General features: G+C 41.9%; 1 protein-coding gene across 2 annotated transcripts in view; it reads left to right on the forward strand.

The window, feature by feature from the left end:
* erf (Ets2 repressor factor) overlaps positions 1-14,568 on the forward strand; it is a 40,218-nt gene that overhangs the window by 17,307 nt on the left and 8,343 nt on the right. For both annotated transcript variants that reach the window (XM_077506433.1, XM_077506434.1), the window contains exons 3-4: positions 10,634-10,868; positions 14,012-14,124. In XM_077506433.1, coding sequence (XP_077362559.1) covers positions 10,634-10,868; positions 14,012-14,124 — 348 coding nt within the window. The remainder of the gene's footprint in view (positions 1-10,633; positions 10,869-14,011; positions 14,125-14,568) is intronic.

Below are 14,568 nucleotides of genomic sequence, written 5' to 3' on the forward strand. Positions count from 1 at the left end.
TGAGCCATTTTCTAATTATAAATAGTCCTCTGATTTCAGCATATAAAGAGTAATTGATTACTGATTTCTGTAGTCATTCAGGAAAAGAAGACAGGTTATCGTCTGTTTTTAAACATCTGTTTTTCTTTGGAAAACAATGACCAAACTGGTAAAATAACACTATCATGACTATTTTGGAAATGCACATTTTCCAATGCAAGTCTTGAAGTCCAAGTTTTAGCCAAGTCCCAAATTTGGCAACTCTTTGCCAAACAAAAACCGATTGGGGCACTGCACGTTTACTGACACGCTGCAACAGAAAAACTCCAACCCTTTATCAGGTTGTGATACGCCACATGCAGTGTACTGTGTTGTATTGGGGAAAAAAAAAAAAAAATTGAACAACAAAAGCATGATGCGATTGTCGGGGGGAAAAGCTGATTGCCAACAGAGGAAGCGGACAATTAATAGAGAGAGAGAGAAATATTGTGTATTTTTGATTGATTACGAAAGTTAAAAGATAAGTTGTTCTTATTTCTGCACTTTTAAGAGATGCAATTTCAATTTTGTTGTACTTGTACAATGACAAGAGTATTCCTTTCTAAATCTGCAACGTTGCAACACGATTTACCAGCGATTCCGATTTTGAATCACACTCAAGTCTGATGAGTCAAGTCTTTTGTTTGATTCCCTCGCAGATGCTTGTTAGCATTTCACTGATTGTCATATCAAACCCTGATAACGTTTAGTGATAACAAAAACAAAATACAACTTAGTAATGCCGTTGATGTTTTGGCTAACTAAAGCGCAAACTGTAGTTGTATTTTAGTGATCCTGTGGCACAAGTGTTCCATTTTCCACAGAATATTTGTCAAAAATGACAAATAGCGTTCTCATTTCGCACTCTTCTTTTTGCTGCCATACGTCGAATATGAAACTTTTTTTTTTTTTTTTTTTTTGGGATGTGATGTGGGCTTCTCCGCGCTGACACACATTGCAGGAAAAAAAAAAAAAAAAAAGTCTTCTCAGCAGAACCCGTGGATGACATGTGGAGCTGATCAGAAGCTTGACATTTTATTCCTGACGAGCATCCAGCAGCTAATCTCACTTCCATCGCTCCCAGTTGGAGTTGAAGGCAAAATGTTTTGCATGATGGCTCTCATCCGTTTTCACGGTGAACCTTTCCCGCCGTTGCGAAGTGTCACGATAGCCCAGCAAGGCCGCTTGAGAGGTTTGATCGGCAGCCAGCGCCAGAGCCTCCTGGATGTGAAGCTCCGAGGGCCTATTCTGGGCTGCGGCCGCACGTGTGTGTGTGCGTGTGCGTTGTGTGTTCGTTGGAGGAAAATGAAAGTCGTCTGGTGACCAAAACCACAACACGGGGAGCCAGTTCTAAATTTCTCCCAGCACCGCCGCTCTACAAACGACTGCAGCTGCGGCATGGCCTCGCTCGGCTTCTTCTGGGATTCCAGAAGGCTTCGCTTTTAGCCCAGGTTGGCCTCCAACTCCTCAGTGCACACAATCGATGAAATGAACGGAAAATGAAGATACTGAATGTCATATTTCAAGACGCAGCCGTCTCATTATCCAGTCCGTTTCGGTTCTGCTGCCATCTCAGACCATACAATGCCTACAGAGTGTGAAATGGATGAGAACCGGCAGCCAAGTATTAATTTGTCGTGTTTACATGTGAATGACCACTAATAAGGCTGCTCCAGTATGTGGAAAAATAATAATCACCATTATTTTTGGCAAGAATTGAAATCATGATTATTTATTTTTTGTTACAAAACAAAAACAAGTTTAAGCATTTAAAAATATTAAGACCCAATTAATATATATATATATATATATATATATATATATATATATATATATAAACACTATAATTATCTAAGTTCCTTTTGGACCAAACTGAATTTATAATATTGTATATTCATGCTGGCAAAAGCCTGAAGTTGGAGTGCAACTTGTGCACTGTGCAGTAGGACGATCTTTTTTTTTTGGGGGGGGGGGGGGGGGGGGGGTACAAAAAAAATAGAAACACTATAATTTTCTAAGTTCCTTTTGTACCAAACAAAATTTACAATATATATTTATAATAATATGTATTTATTTATTTAGGTTGGCAAAAACTTGGTTGAAGTGCACTGTGCAGTGGGATGATGATTATTATTATTTTTGGTACAAAACAAAGAAATGTTTAAATTGAAATAAATAAAACATTAAGAAAAATAAAATTCTTTGAAACACTATAATTATGTAAGTTCATTTTGGATTAAACAAAATTTATTATATTACTTAATTAAAATTAAAAAAAAAACATGCAAATGGATACATTTAACTCATTCACTGCCAGTCATTATAGAAAATTTTTACATTTCCAATACTCACGTCATATTCCATTCAATAATTATATATAAACCGAATCTACCAAATAACAGAATAGACTCCCTACTTTTTGTCCCGTCCCGTTCTTTTATAATTGACAGCAGAAAAATGTAGGTTTGCCAAAATACAGCCATTTCTCCCATGGACTCTGAAACTGTGTTTATTTCCTATAAAATGGGGCTATGATGTCATCTACCGGTGGTTGGGCATCAGTAAAGTTGTTTCCAAGTTTGATATTTACAGTGGAGCATGCTCAGATTCGCCCCCATTTAGCACCGCTCTAAAAAATACAATTGACAAGTATACTTGTCAAAGGCAGTGAATGAGTTAAACAACTCAAAAATTATTGTTATTATTTTTCCCAAGATGCTGCTGATTTTGTAATTATGGAGTGTAATAATTAAAATTGTAATTATTGAATTTCAATTAATTGCACAGCGCTGATCACTCATCACAAAAAAATGTCTTGACATTTGAAAGAACTAATGCTCCTGTTTGGCTTGATTTTTTTGATTTTTTTTTTTTATCAGCATAAAGAAGTAATTGAACCCAAAGCTTTACCACAATAATGGAATTTTGGAGCGCTAAAATCCAATCTCCAAGCCAAAGTATTTGAAAAGGAGTGTTTTCATGCCCATCTAAACACAATTTGTAAAATATAAGAAGTCCCATTCATTCATGAAAGGAGGAAGGATTAATAAAAATATGCTTTTGAAGACGAGGACAACCCGTGAACAGGGGTTGCTTTTCAAAGCACTTAAATGTTCATTGGAGTGGGATGCTGCGCCGCCTCGTCCCAGAGACGGTGACTCATCTCCCGCTCCTCTTTTGTTTGTCTGGCTCTTATTCCGTCTCTCGCTCACCATCATTCACTTCTTCTCCCGTCCCGATGCTTGGGAGAGCCAGGCCAGCTCAGGTGGAATGTTTTTACGGGCTTGTCATTTTCTGGGAGCGGGTCGACAACGACCTGCTCAGACACGATTCCCAGCGCCGGTCTTGTACGTACGGAATCTGCTGGTCTTAGCGCTTCTATCGTCAGCCAGGGATTGATGTGAATCAAGGATTTGAGTTGTCATAAGGTCAACTATGATAATTACCTTCCTTTTAAAGACTGGATTCAGTCTCTTGTCGTTTTTCCACAGTAACCAGCGTCGATCACCTGGGAATTGACTTGCCTCTTATCATGTAAACAGTCTTTTGTTGTGCATTTAAGTTCTTCTCAGTTCTGTCTTATGGGACAAGCATCCATTATAAGGCTTCAGTCTATCAAAACAGAACCTCTCTTGAGAGACTTGAAGATCACTCGGGTCATCAAATGCAGGCTTGAGTTTTTCTAGAACCAAACAATAGTGAAGCAGTGTTCAGTTTCTACGCTTCTTAACTCTAAACGTGATTATCGCACCAAAATACTTCTCCCTTCGCCACGTTGGGTTTGGTGAACCGTGGGAAGAGTTGTGAGCAGGGCCACGAGACACAACAGCAAAAGGTATTGTTTTTGTAGTCAGGGTCGTGTTGTTCCAGTCAGTTCTGTCTGCTCCCTTGTCACGAGTGAGGCGAACCCTCGCCCGCTTTCATCTCCACAGGCTTGTCTTTTCCCCTTTTTGTCCATCGGCCCTTCTCCTCCGCTAATCTTTCCAGCCCGTTGCCTTCCCGACAATCCCGCTGGTTTTCGGGCTCTTCTCTGGCTCGTCGCCAGCGAATGTCCATCCTTGAAAGGGTAATTACCAGCTCAGGAGTCAAGTCTGAACCGTGTGATCCACGTGGGCACAGGTGCTCGTTTGGATTTGGATCTGACTGAGACCGGGCGACCCGCTGAGTTTGTGTGATTTGATCTTTTGGCCACACATACCTTTCGAGATCATTAAAAAGTGAAATGCTTTGAAAGCTTAACATTGCTTTCGTGTCTTGTTAAGACCCTCGCGCAACAACTTTTCGATGGCCTCAACTCGACGAGTTTTGTGTCAAGGACCCATACCTGAAATTGAGCAGCAACTTTCTGAACATATGGTTCCCCTTTTCCTAAATTTCCCGTTGTTGATTGTGCCTTTTCTGACTGGACTTTCTTCCATTTTCTGATGGTCTAAAGGCCCAGATACACCAATCAGACGTCGGCCGAATACGACCCCCTGTGGCGTCGGCACGTCGTGTAGAAAAATGACGTATATACACACCGCGCCGACCCCCCCGACTGTTACGTCCCTTCAGTGCATGCGCAAGTAATTCCCCTCCATACCATCGACGGCGCTAGTCATTATTCCTAAAGGCAACTGGAAACCTCTTTACGGGGGTGGGATATTAAAACATAAACAATGCATACCGGTTACTTTTTGTCTCACCATATCCTCCCACGTGAATGAAACCCTCCGGCTTTTTGCACAGTTTTGTATTAAAAAAAAAAAAAAAAAGTAAATCCTACCTGCAATAGCCAGTCGCGTCCCTATGTCATGCCATCGTTTGGCTTTCATAACCTTTGCCAGTAAACCTTTTAACTACGGGTGTGAATTGCCTAGCATCTGGCGATTCCATCCGTATCACGATTCACAGGTTACGATTTGATTTGATACGGATTAATCCCGATTTAAAAATCGGTAAGTCGATTACAGTGTTCCCCCGTTTTCCGCTGGGGTTGGGTTCCAAAAAATAAACACAATAAATGAAATCTGTGAAGTAGTGAGCTTTATGTTTTACATTTATTATAAATGTTTTAAGGCTCTAAACCCCCTCTCACCACACAGTTAATACACTTTTCTCATTGAGGCATTTACATTTTCTCACATTTCCATCAGTTCTGTTTATCCGCGTTCGTCACTTCCTTTTCTTGCCCCGTGTTCTGATTCGCTAGCTAACAGCCAATCACAGTGATCAAATGCCCCGACGTCGATTCACCATGTCGAATTTGCTGAAATATGGCTTAGGGTGCAAGCTGTTACTGCTACAGAGTGAGGGGAAAAAAATGCAGTTTTTTTTTAGGGCATCCTCTTACTTTGTCTTTATTTATTCCCTTTGGAAGTTCACTTTCCGCACATGCCAGCACTTTCCACGTCAGGGAGATTCCCCTTCACCCCCCCCCCCCCCCCCCCCCCCCTTCTTCTCCGTGGCCATCGACTTCCTGCCTTATTGCGCGCGGGACGGCCGATGGCACCCAGATAACCTCCCACCCTGGATGGCAGCCAGCCGTTGCCGTTTAGCGCGGGCCAGCTTGCCTCTCTGCATCGCTGCCGTGCCCCTGAGTCACAGACGACCTTTTGAGAGGGCTAAATATAGACTCTGCAAAGAATAGGAGGAAGGGAGGGGTGAATGCACAGAGTGGGTGGCACGCTACAGAAACTTGTTGCTGGCGGCCTTGGATGCATGTTTGTTTTTTGTTTTTTTTAGCTCAATCAGTGATTCTGTTTTGGAACAGTGGTATCAAAAATATGTTGCTCTCAAAATATCTCATTGTATTGTGTCTAAAAAGTGTAAAGTATATTGATTTAATTACTTTGTTGCTGGCTATATACGGATACCCCAGAGCCATAATGGCAAAATAATTTTCACTTGTGGATGCAGCTCTTAATGCACTTGTCAGTTATTGCTAAACACGTAGCAATTGAGTATGTGCCGCTTTTCTAAAGCTAATGTTAATTTCTGTACATCCAACAAAACTCCCTGCAGCTCTGCTTACCTTTTGGCTCTGACATGATCGTGCCACACAGTGTAGTTCCTTGAAAGTGGCAAAGAAACTTGAGTAAGACACAGACACAGTATCAGAAATATTCAGATAACATAGTAAAAGCATAGTGATAGCATAGTTTTTTTGTTTTGTTTTTTTTTTTCCCCAAATTAACAGTATACAAACAAAAATGATGGTTCAGTTACTGGTTTGGTCTGTAAACATGAGGAAAATTGGCAAAAATGTTGATCACTAACCAGTACCAGTATCATGGAGGACTGCAGAAATTGAGAATATTTACTTTTGGGGAAATACAATTCTGAGCATTTGGACAAAATTAAATTACAAAAAATATATATCTAAATAATAATGTTTATCAAATGTAATTAGCGATTAATTTGATAATTGAATGGTTGTCCTAATCTTTGCACCTCTACTTGGGTGTATAAATTCACATTTAATGTTAAACAGTATTTTAATACGTTAGTCTTTTTTTTTTTTTTCCCCTCTAATATTTTGTTCATTTTTAAATCCACTTTTGGTCCATTTCACTGGCAGCCGTAATGCTTGATGATTGAGCCTTGTGGCTAGAAATAAATCCTACCGCAGCCATCTTGCATACGAAACAGGTTTTGCAGCATTTTTGCCGGACGTCTCAGCGTCAGCTCTATGTCCAGATGTGAGCCGATCCGCTGGCTCGCCGCCCAAAAGTCCGCAAACTCCTCTGGCAACTTTAAAAAAAAAAAATAAAAATTTTTTCCCCTTGTAATTGAATCCCATCTAGTCGTGACTCAGCCGCTTATTTTTAGCGCTTAAAAGCTTGCGTTGCCAGGCGACTGCGTCTCAGGGAGGCGGCGGCGGGCGGTTGCGAGGGCGGGCCGCCGTGAAAGGGAAAAAAATGGGAGATGGCAGCGGAGGGAGGGAGGCGCGATCGGCCGACGACAAAAGCCAACGCGGCGTGAGTCAGCGGGAACGCGTGCACGTTCGTGGGCGTGATCACTATTCCTGCGTCGGCCGCGCACGTGCTCCACGCGCCCACGTACGAACCCGCTTACCTCGCCCGCTAACCTGCCGTACGTGTGTGCGCGCGGCTCGGCCACAGCGGCGCTTACGTGGGACACGCACGCGTAGCGCACGTGCGCACGAGCGATCGGACCCCATTGACAGATGGGGGCCTTTCTAAGAACCTCATTGTCTGCAGGCTGAATCACGCTCGTTCCTGTTCCCTCGTTTAGAAGGATGGATAAATCGATGAATAGCAAACTGGTTAAAAGCCGCGTGGCTTGGAGGACAAAGGATTTCCTCAGTATCAGTTGAGCAGGCCACGATCAGACCAGGAACTGAATCGTAGTAGTGGTGTCGAAAGTAATCGGTTATCAAATGACTTGACTATTTTAGGACTCGAGTAACCGTTTCGAGCCATTGTCTAACTGCAAATTGTCCAAATCTTTTGTCTAATCAAAATAAGACATTTGCAAACATCTGCTTTTACTTTGGGGAACAATGACTGAATCAGTAACTGAAATTACTGAGTGCAACATCAGTCCCTCTCGTGTGATATTAATTGTTTAGTTGTTGTTTTTTCTTCTAGTAAACGATACCATATAAACACAATAACTGAGGAAAAGTGGTTTTGCAATACACTTTTATACAAAATAAAAATTTATTATCACTTGATGGAATCATTGATAGCATAATACACTCTGAACAAACATTGATAACTAGGGATGTTCGATACCACTTTTTTTCAGACCGATACCGATACTCAGGCCCTCACTACTCACCGATAACGATACCAACTGCTGATACCAGTAGTACATTTTGACAAATAAAAAAAAAAAAAGTCACTAAAAGATATTTTTAAACAAATATATTTCCTTTTAATTTTGACCCAAAAAAAACAGCACAGTCACTCTTCAATAGTCTTAACGCTCAAAATAAAACACAAAAATGCTCTTTTAGTTTAACCGGTGAAGTTTTGGTGAAAAACTGCTGCAAGCTTGCGCCAGTTACAAGCTAGGAGGACTCACTTAACTGCATCGGTCGCTTGTACTCGTCTGCGTCACGAGTTCTTGAAAAAAGGCTGGTATCGGCCCGATACCGATACCTGGTACTCGCCCATCCCTATTGATAACTATTTGTACATGTACGCCAGCTGAAAAGCTATTCATACCTTGGTGTAAAAAGTGAATTCAGTTTGAAATTCCTCAATTCTGTTCAAAATGTTGATCACCGGCGTTCAGATTTTTACACAGACGGTTTCAATCAAAACGGATTGTGCAAGTGTACCTAATGTTGTAATCATAATGACACAATCAGGCATTGTTTACAAGTTATTTGGCCATCATCACTTCTTTATTGTTAGCTTTTTGTTCAGTCCAATTTGTTGTTGTTTTTAAACCAGCCAACCGTAAAATGTCACCATTGCCAGAACGAGTTGTTTTTCCATCAAGACGACTATAGGCCGCTTCAGCCATCCATTTTCTATACTGCTTTCCCTCATTAGTGTCGCTGGTGAGTTGTAGCCAACCTCACTTGACTATTAGGCAGCTTGAATGTGTTAAATTTTTCCCCGCAGGGCAAAGTGGATCACACTTTTTCCACTGTTTAGCCAAAAGATGTATCACCATTGCAGTCCCATGTGCATTCACATCGTTCTTTTTCATTTGTACTCGTCTCCGCGTGTGCTCGCTCGTGAGTGATGACCACCGCCGCTAACCCGGCTAGCGCTTCCCCTCGCCAAGGGGTCGTGTGTGACGTTGCCCTTTTTATAGCCGCCGTAATGGTGCCATGTCGATAAGCGGAGAGTCCTGTCGCTGCTTGCTCAGGCTGTAAATGAGCCGCTACGTAAATCAGCGTCGTGCAGGCAGAATGTGCCGAGTCAGCACGTGGACACATGCACTCCTACATTAGGAGTGAACAGATAGCACCGTTTTAGAGCGTATGAGTTTCAGTTATCACCGATACAGAATGACAATATTTGATATTTTGATGGAAATGTTTTGAGTAAAAATTTGGCCCAAAATGATGCACCGGTTATCGTTCAAAATTGCACACGCACGCATTCTCACACTAATTTTTACACGTACACACGACCCGTACAGGACCACCCGACGGGCTCCTCACTGCTTCTTCTGGCCATTTCCCGACATGTCCATAAATGACAAGCATTGCCACAAACGCAGTTTTATGTCTAAGTATGAAAAGTAATAATTACTTTTAATGGCCATCTGGGCTCCATATTGTGATACCTTTTGGCGGTGGGAGGCCATTTTGTCTGCCAGGTGTCTTCCTTTGTTTTGTTTTGTTTTGTTTTCAAATCTGCTTTTCATGTTTTCATCATCTTTTATGACACTGGCCCAAAACTTTTACAGGCCAATAAAGCGCACCAGATGTGCACACTTACCTGTGTGACATATCTGAGTAGTTTTCTTTTTTGTTTGTGTCTGTGTGCGCGCACGTGTTGGCACTTGGCATAAAGTTGGCATAAAGTTGCCAATACAGTATAGATATGATACAGTTTGTGGAGTGTGGGGAAACTGATTGCAACCAAGCGCTTGCCATAGAGCTTTTCTTGCACACACACACAAAGCAGTATTGTTATATTGTGCCCATATGTTTCCTAACCTCAGCGCTGAGCCTGGCTGACAAGCACATCTGGTTTTAATGAGGTGTGTGTGTGTGTACGTATATGTGCGTGAGTGACACTAAAGGCCGTATGTTGAGTCTTTTACTGCCGCACACGCCCGTCCACAGCGCCCGCGTGCTTATATTTTGTCTGCACCTTTGCCGTCCATCCGACGGCGATAGCGGCAGCGCGCCGGTGATGCGACCGCCGCCTGCGGCAAGCCGCCCATGGTGGCGGCCAGCCCGACTTTTTCCCGGCAACCGAGGCAAAGTCGGCACGTTGTGTTCCAGTTATTGTGGTGCTGAGAAAGCAGCTGCAAGAATTAAGATTCTGGAGTTGTTTCTTGCTGAGTCACCCCTGTTAAATGCAAAAAAAAAAATAGACAATTTACAATTTACTTTTAACAAGTTCCTAACTCAGTTGCTAATGTAGTTTGTTAAGGAATATAAACTAAAAAAAAGATAATAAAAGCGGGGTCCACACCACTATTTTTAACAACAGATTTTTAAAATATGGAAGACGACGTAACGAAAAATAAAATGGCCTTCTTTGTACTGGAAATAAACGACACAGCACACGAAGCACGTTACGATGTCTGGTGTAGTACCAAGGCTGACCTATGGGGGGTGTCACAGGATATTCCAGACTGTCGAAAAAAAGAAGAAGAGTAGAAGACGGAATATAAGCTAGGCTAACTGCTATCTTACATTCACTGGCATGAATATATGACTGGATAGCCGATAGCCCTTACAGGCCCGTGCAAGCCGTTGAAGTCACAGGGCGGCCATCTTGCTCCTCCCACCTCGCGAGCAGACTGTATAAACTACGTGGTAGTCAGTATAAGGCCAGAGGTGGGGTGGGGGTTTTTAACAAGTAAAAATACAAGTGAACGATATGTGCTACTTGAAACCAATCCAGCTCACTTTCCCCTCTTGGTTCATCTGCCATCCACCTGATGTCCATCCTTGTCTGTCATCCAATGTCAGGGTTCGCTTTCCCCGAGTGGGCCTACAAGCCCGAGTCGAGCCCGGGCTCGCGGCAGATCCAGCTGTGGCACTTCATCTTGGAACTGTTGCGCAAGGAGGAGTACCACGACGTCATCGCCTGGCAGGGCGACTACGGCGAGTTTGTCATCAAGGACCCGGACGAGGTGGCCCGGCTGTGGGGCGCCCGCAAATGCAAGCCGCAGATGAACTACGACAAGCTCAGCCGCGCCCTCAGGTCAGAGACCACAAAACCGTCTGTTTGAGTTTGAACGAGCTTATCTGTTCATTTGGATCAATTGGTTGACACGGAAAATACATATACAATCGAATTATTTTTAACTTGGGATAGACCGATTTTCAGTGCTGATATTCAGCATTTTGATGAGTATCGACATTTATTTATTTATTTAGTTTTTAATTACAACGGCGTATTAGGGCCACGTATAAATATATATATATATATATATATTTTTTTTTTTAATAGGGCAGGGGCAATACTCCAAGAAAAAAAAAAAATTAGAAAGTGGCAAAATTGCGACTTTCTAAAGTGGCAAATTTGTGACTTTCTAATATTCTGGGGGGAAAAAAATTCTCAGAATATTGCCCCGCCCTCTATAAAAATAAAGACATTGTTACTTAACCCTAATACGCCGTCGTAATTTATTTATTCATTGACGCCAATATTTTCCCTTTATACTGAAAGTTCCCAATATCAGTTATCGGCCTCCTTGACTACTAATAATCTGTATTGGCCCTGAAAATTTAAAAAAAAAAAATCATATCAATCTTTGTCTATTTTGAACAGTCCTCATATCCCACTAGGAAAAAAAATAAGATTTGTTCAATTATATTGAAGATTGAACATTTGTGAAAATAAGTCAGTGGCTCGACTTTACTCGACCATTCCCACAATATTGCTAGCAATACAATATTGCTAATAGCTAACGGGCTAGCAACCTGTGTCTACTGCACACCAGTATGCATCTTGATTTTTTATTTTTTTATTATTTTTTTCCCTCCAAGCAGTGTATTTTATGACCGTGGAAAACCTCTGAAGATTTTTCTTCGGATGGAAAATAACTTTTTGTAACATAAAAGATGCTTCATAAAATGACGTTACCCTCCTGGCAAGCACCGGAGTGGACATCATGACTCCTGTTTCTCATTTCCACTGCTGCTCTTGCTCATATTCATCACTTTTTTTTCTTCTTTTTTTTTTGTCTGTCACTCAACATGCCTCAGAAGCGGTCCAGGTCAGATTGATGCGAAAGTGGAGGGTGACAGACCATTTTAGAAATGTTCCCAAAGCCTGTGTGGCTCACATGTATGATGATGATGATGATGATGGTGATGATGATCTTGTTGCTGGGGTTTTATTTAGCGGACGGTCTGTTCTCTTGCTGCACATAACACACACACGGTTTGTCATCCATGTGGCCTCCTGTGTTGTGTAGCTTGGTGTGGGTTCCATTTGCCGGATGAGTTACACACACACATGCGCTTCACACCTTTGTTATATGTCAGCCCTCCTCCGGCCCATCTGCGCCTTATTTGCCACACTTCCTATTTTTCGTGTCGAGCGGGAATGTTGCAGCCGCTCGTGACTCGGGCGAGCCGAGCCAGAAGCACGCTCCGGCCCAGGGAAAGTTCAAGTGATCTTCAAAGCTAGACGGGGGGGGGGGGGGGGGGGGGGGGGGGGGGGGGGCGGTTCGTCAACCCGGTGTATTATGTGTGTTCTTTCGCGCGTATGTGTCGGACTTGTTCCGTCCCGTCCCGGCTCGTCGCGCAGCCCCGACCCCAACCCACGTCTGGCTTTTATTTGGAGTGCTGATCGTTTGGATACGCTCATCAGACGCTTGATTCGGGACAAAACTGCCAAAAATTAAAAATGTATATATAAATGACTAAATAAATAAATGCCTAAAAGTGAAAATAAAAATGGATATAAAAAATAATTCAAAAACTAAAGCAAAAAAAATATATGAATGGAAATAAAAACAAAATATATCCCTAAATTACAGAAGCGTGTTGCACTCACTTGAAAAAAAAAATCCTGTTTTTCGGAGTAGTTGAGTAATTGTTTATTTTTCTGTTTTTCTGAATATTTTTTTTCCGTTTTAATGAATATTTTTTTCTGTCATGGAAAAAAAAAAAATAATTCAGAAAAACAGAAAAAAAAAATACTCCGGAAAACAGGGTGGGGGGGGGGGGGAATTATTCAAAAAAAAACCCAGAGCATCAACTTCTGTTTTTTGTAATAATTTTTTCCCCCCTGTTTTTCTGAGTTTTTTTGTTTTTTTTTTTTTTCATTTTTTGGAATATTTTTTTTATGACAGTAAAAAATATTCAGTAAATCAGAAAAAAAAAAATTACTCAAAACAAGCTCCCCCAAAAAAATTAGTCAGTTTTTTTTTCTCAAGTGAATGCAATACATTTCAGTACTAAATAAATAAATAAAAGTAAAAATAAATATATAAATATTAAGTATAAATCAACAATAAATAAAAACACTCTGCTCTCACATTTTGTGCTGCCGACGCTCTGCCAGGTTGAAATGTTATTCAAATGAGGGGGCGGTCCTAAGCAACAATTACTGGTGATAGGCTGTAATCAGAGGATTTGGACAATTTTATGTAGAAAAATAGCTCCACACGATTACTCGAATATTAAAGTAGTTGCAGATTAATTTGATGGTCAATTAATGGATTAATTTTGACAGCTCGACTCACAATAGTCACACTCTAGTTTGTGACTCCCACGTCACTCACAAGGCCAGTAACAATAAATGGACAACAATGCCTGCACCTCGCTTGCACATTTTCTTGTTTAATCATGTCAAATCAATTTTTACCCGATTACTGTTATAATCAGTGGAATGGTTGATTCAAAAAAATAGCGCTGCTGTAGCTGTCTGATTGAATCTCATTCGTGTCCCTAATGAAGTGTCGAGCTCCATAAGCAAAAAGCAGCACAATATATCTCATGGAAGGGAGACGTCATCTTTGCAGCTTGTTGACATCAGAATGTGTGAATGCAGCCAAGCGTGTGGAAAATGTGAATAAAGTTTTCGCCTTTTGACAATGGGAGCGAGAGACGATGCTGAAACAAAAGTCCGGAGGCTCGCTGCGTGACTCACATTTGATCATCTTGTTAGATGAGCTGTCAGCCGCTCGCTCTTCACTCCTCCACCTTCTCTGACGGTGACTCATCCTGCCTCACTTCCTTCACGTATATAACCACATGTTCTTGCCACGGGGGTTGGAGTGGTGGGGGTCGCCACGTCCTGCCTGGAACGTCGCGTGAATTGGAGGAGGAGGAGGAGGAGGAGGTGGTGTTGGCGGGGGATCGGGTGATGACGATGTGCTGTCGCCTCCGCAGGTACTACTACAACAAGAGGATCCTCCACAAGACCAAAGGCAAGCGCTTCACCTACAAGTTCAACTTCAACAAACTGGTGCTGGTCAACTACCCCTTCATTGACATGGGCTCAGGTACATTCATTCACACTTGGGCTCACATCACGTACGACACTGAAGGCGTACAACAGGGCCTGACCAACTTCATCGATTATTGCCCTTCAAACACCGGCCTAAACAATCAGCCAATTGGGCCAAATGGCTGATTATTTAACCCGTTTAATGACACCCCGTTTGGAGTTAACTGTAAAACTAAACACACGACGATAAGAATTACATGAACTGTATATTTAAATACAAAGCTTCGTTTTTAAAACATCGCTAGCCTAGCGCTAATGCTGAAAGCGAAGGGAGGATCCCATTCAAATGCTAACAGCATTAGCATCGACTTTGGGAGTGTTTTTCCTTCAAATAACGAATACTCGCACACAAATGCTGTGGGAACACATACCCACACGTCAGATAACACAAATTCTTCTCAATGTGTGAAAAAGGATTTATTTTAAAAGAACTCAATCG

This window comes from Festucalex cinctus, chromosome 19 (genome assembly GCF_051991245.1).
Source record: "Festucalex cinctus isolate MCC-2025b chromosome 19, RoL_Fcin_1.0, whole genome shotgun sequence".
Taxonomy (NCBI): domain Eukaryota; kingdom Metazoa; phylum Chordata; class Actinopteri; order Syngnathiformes; family Syngnathidae; genus Festucalex; species Festucalex cinctus.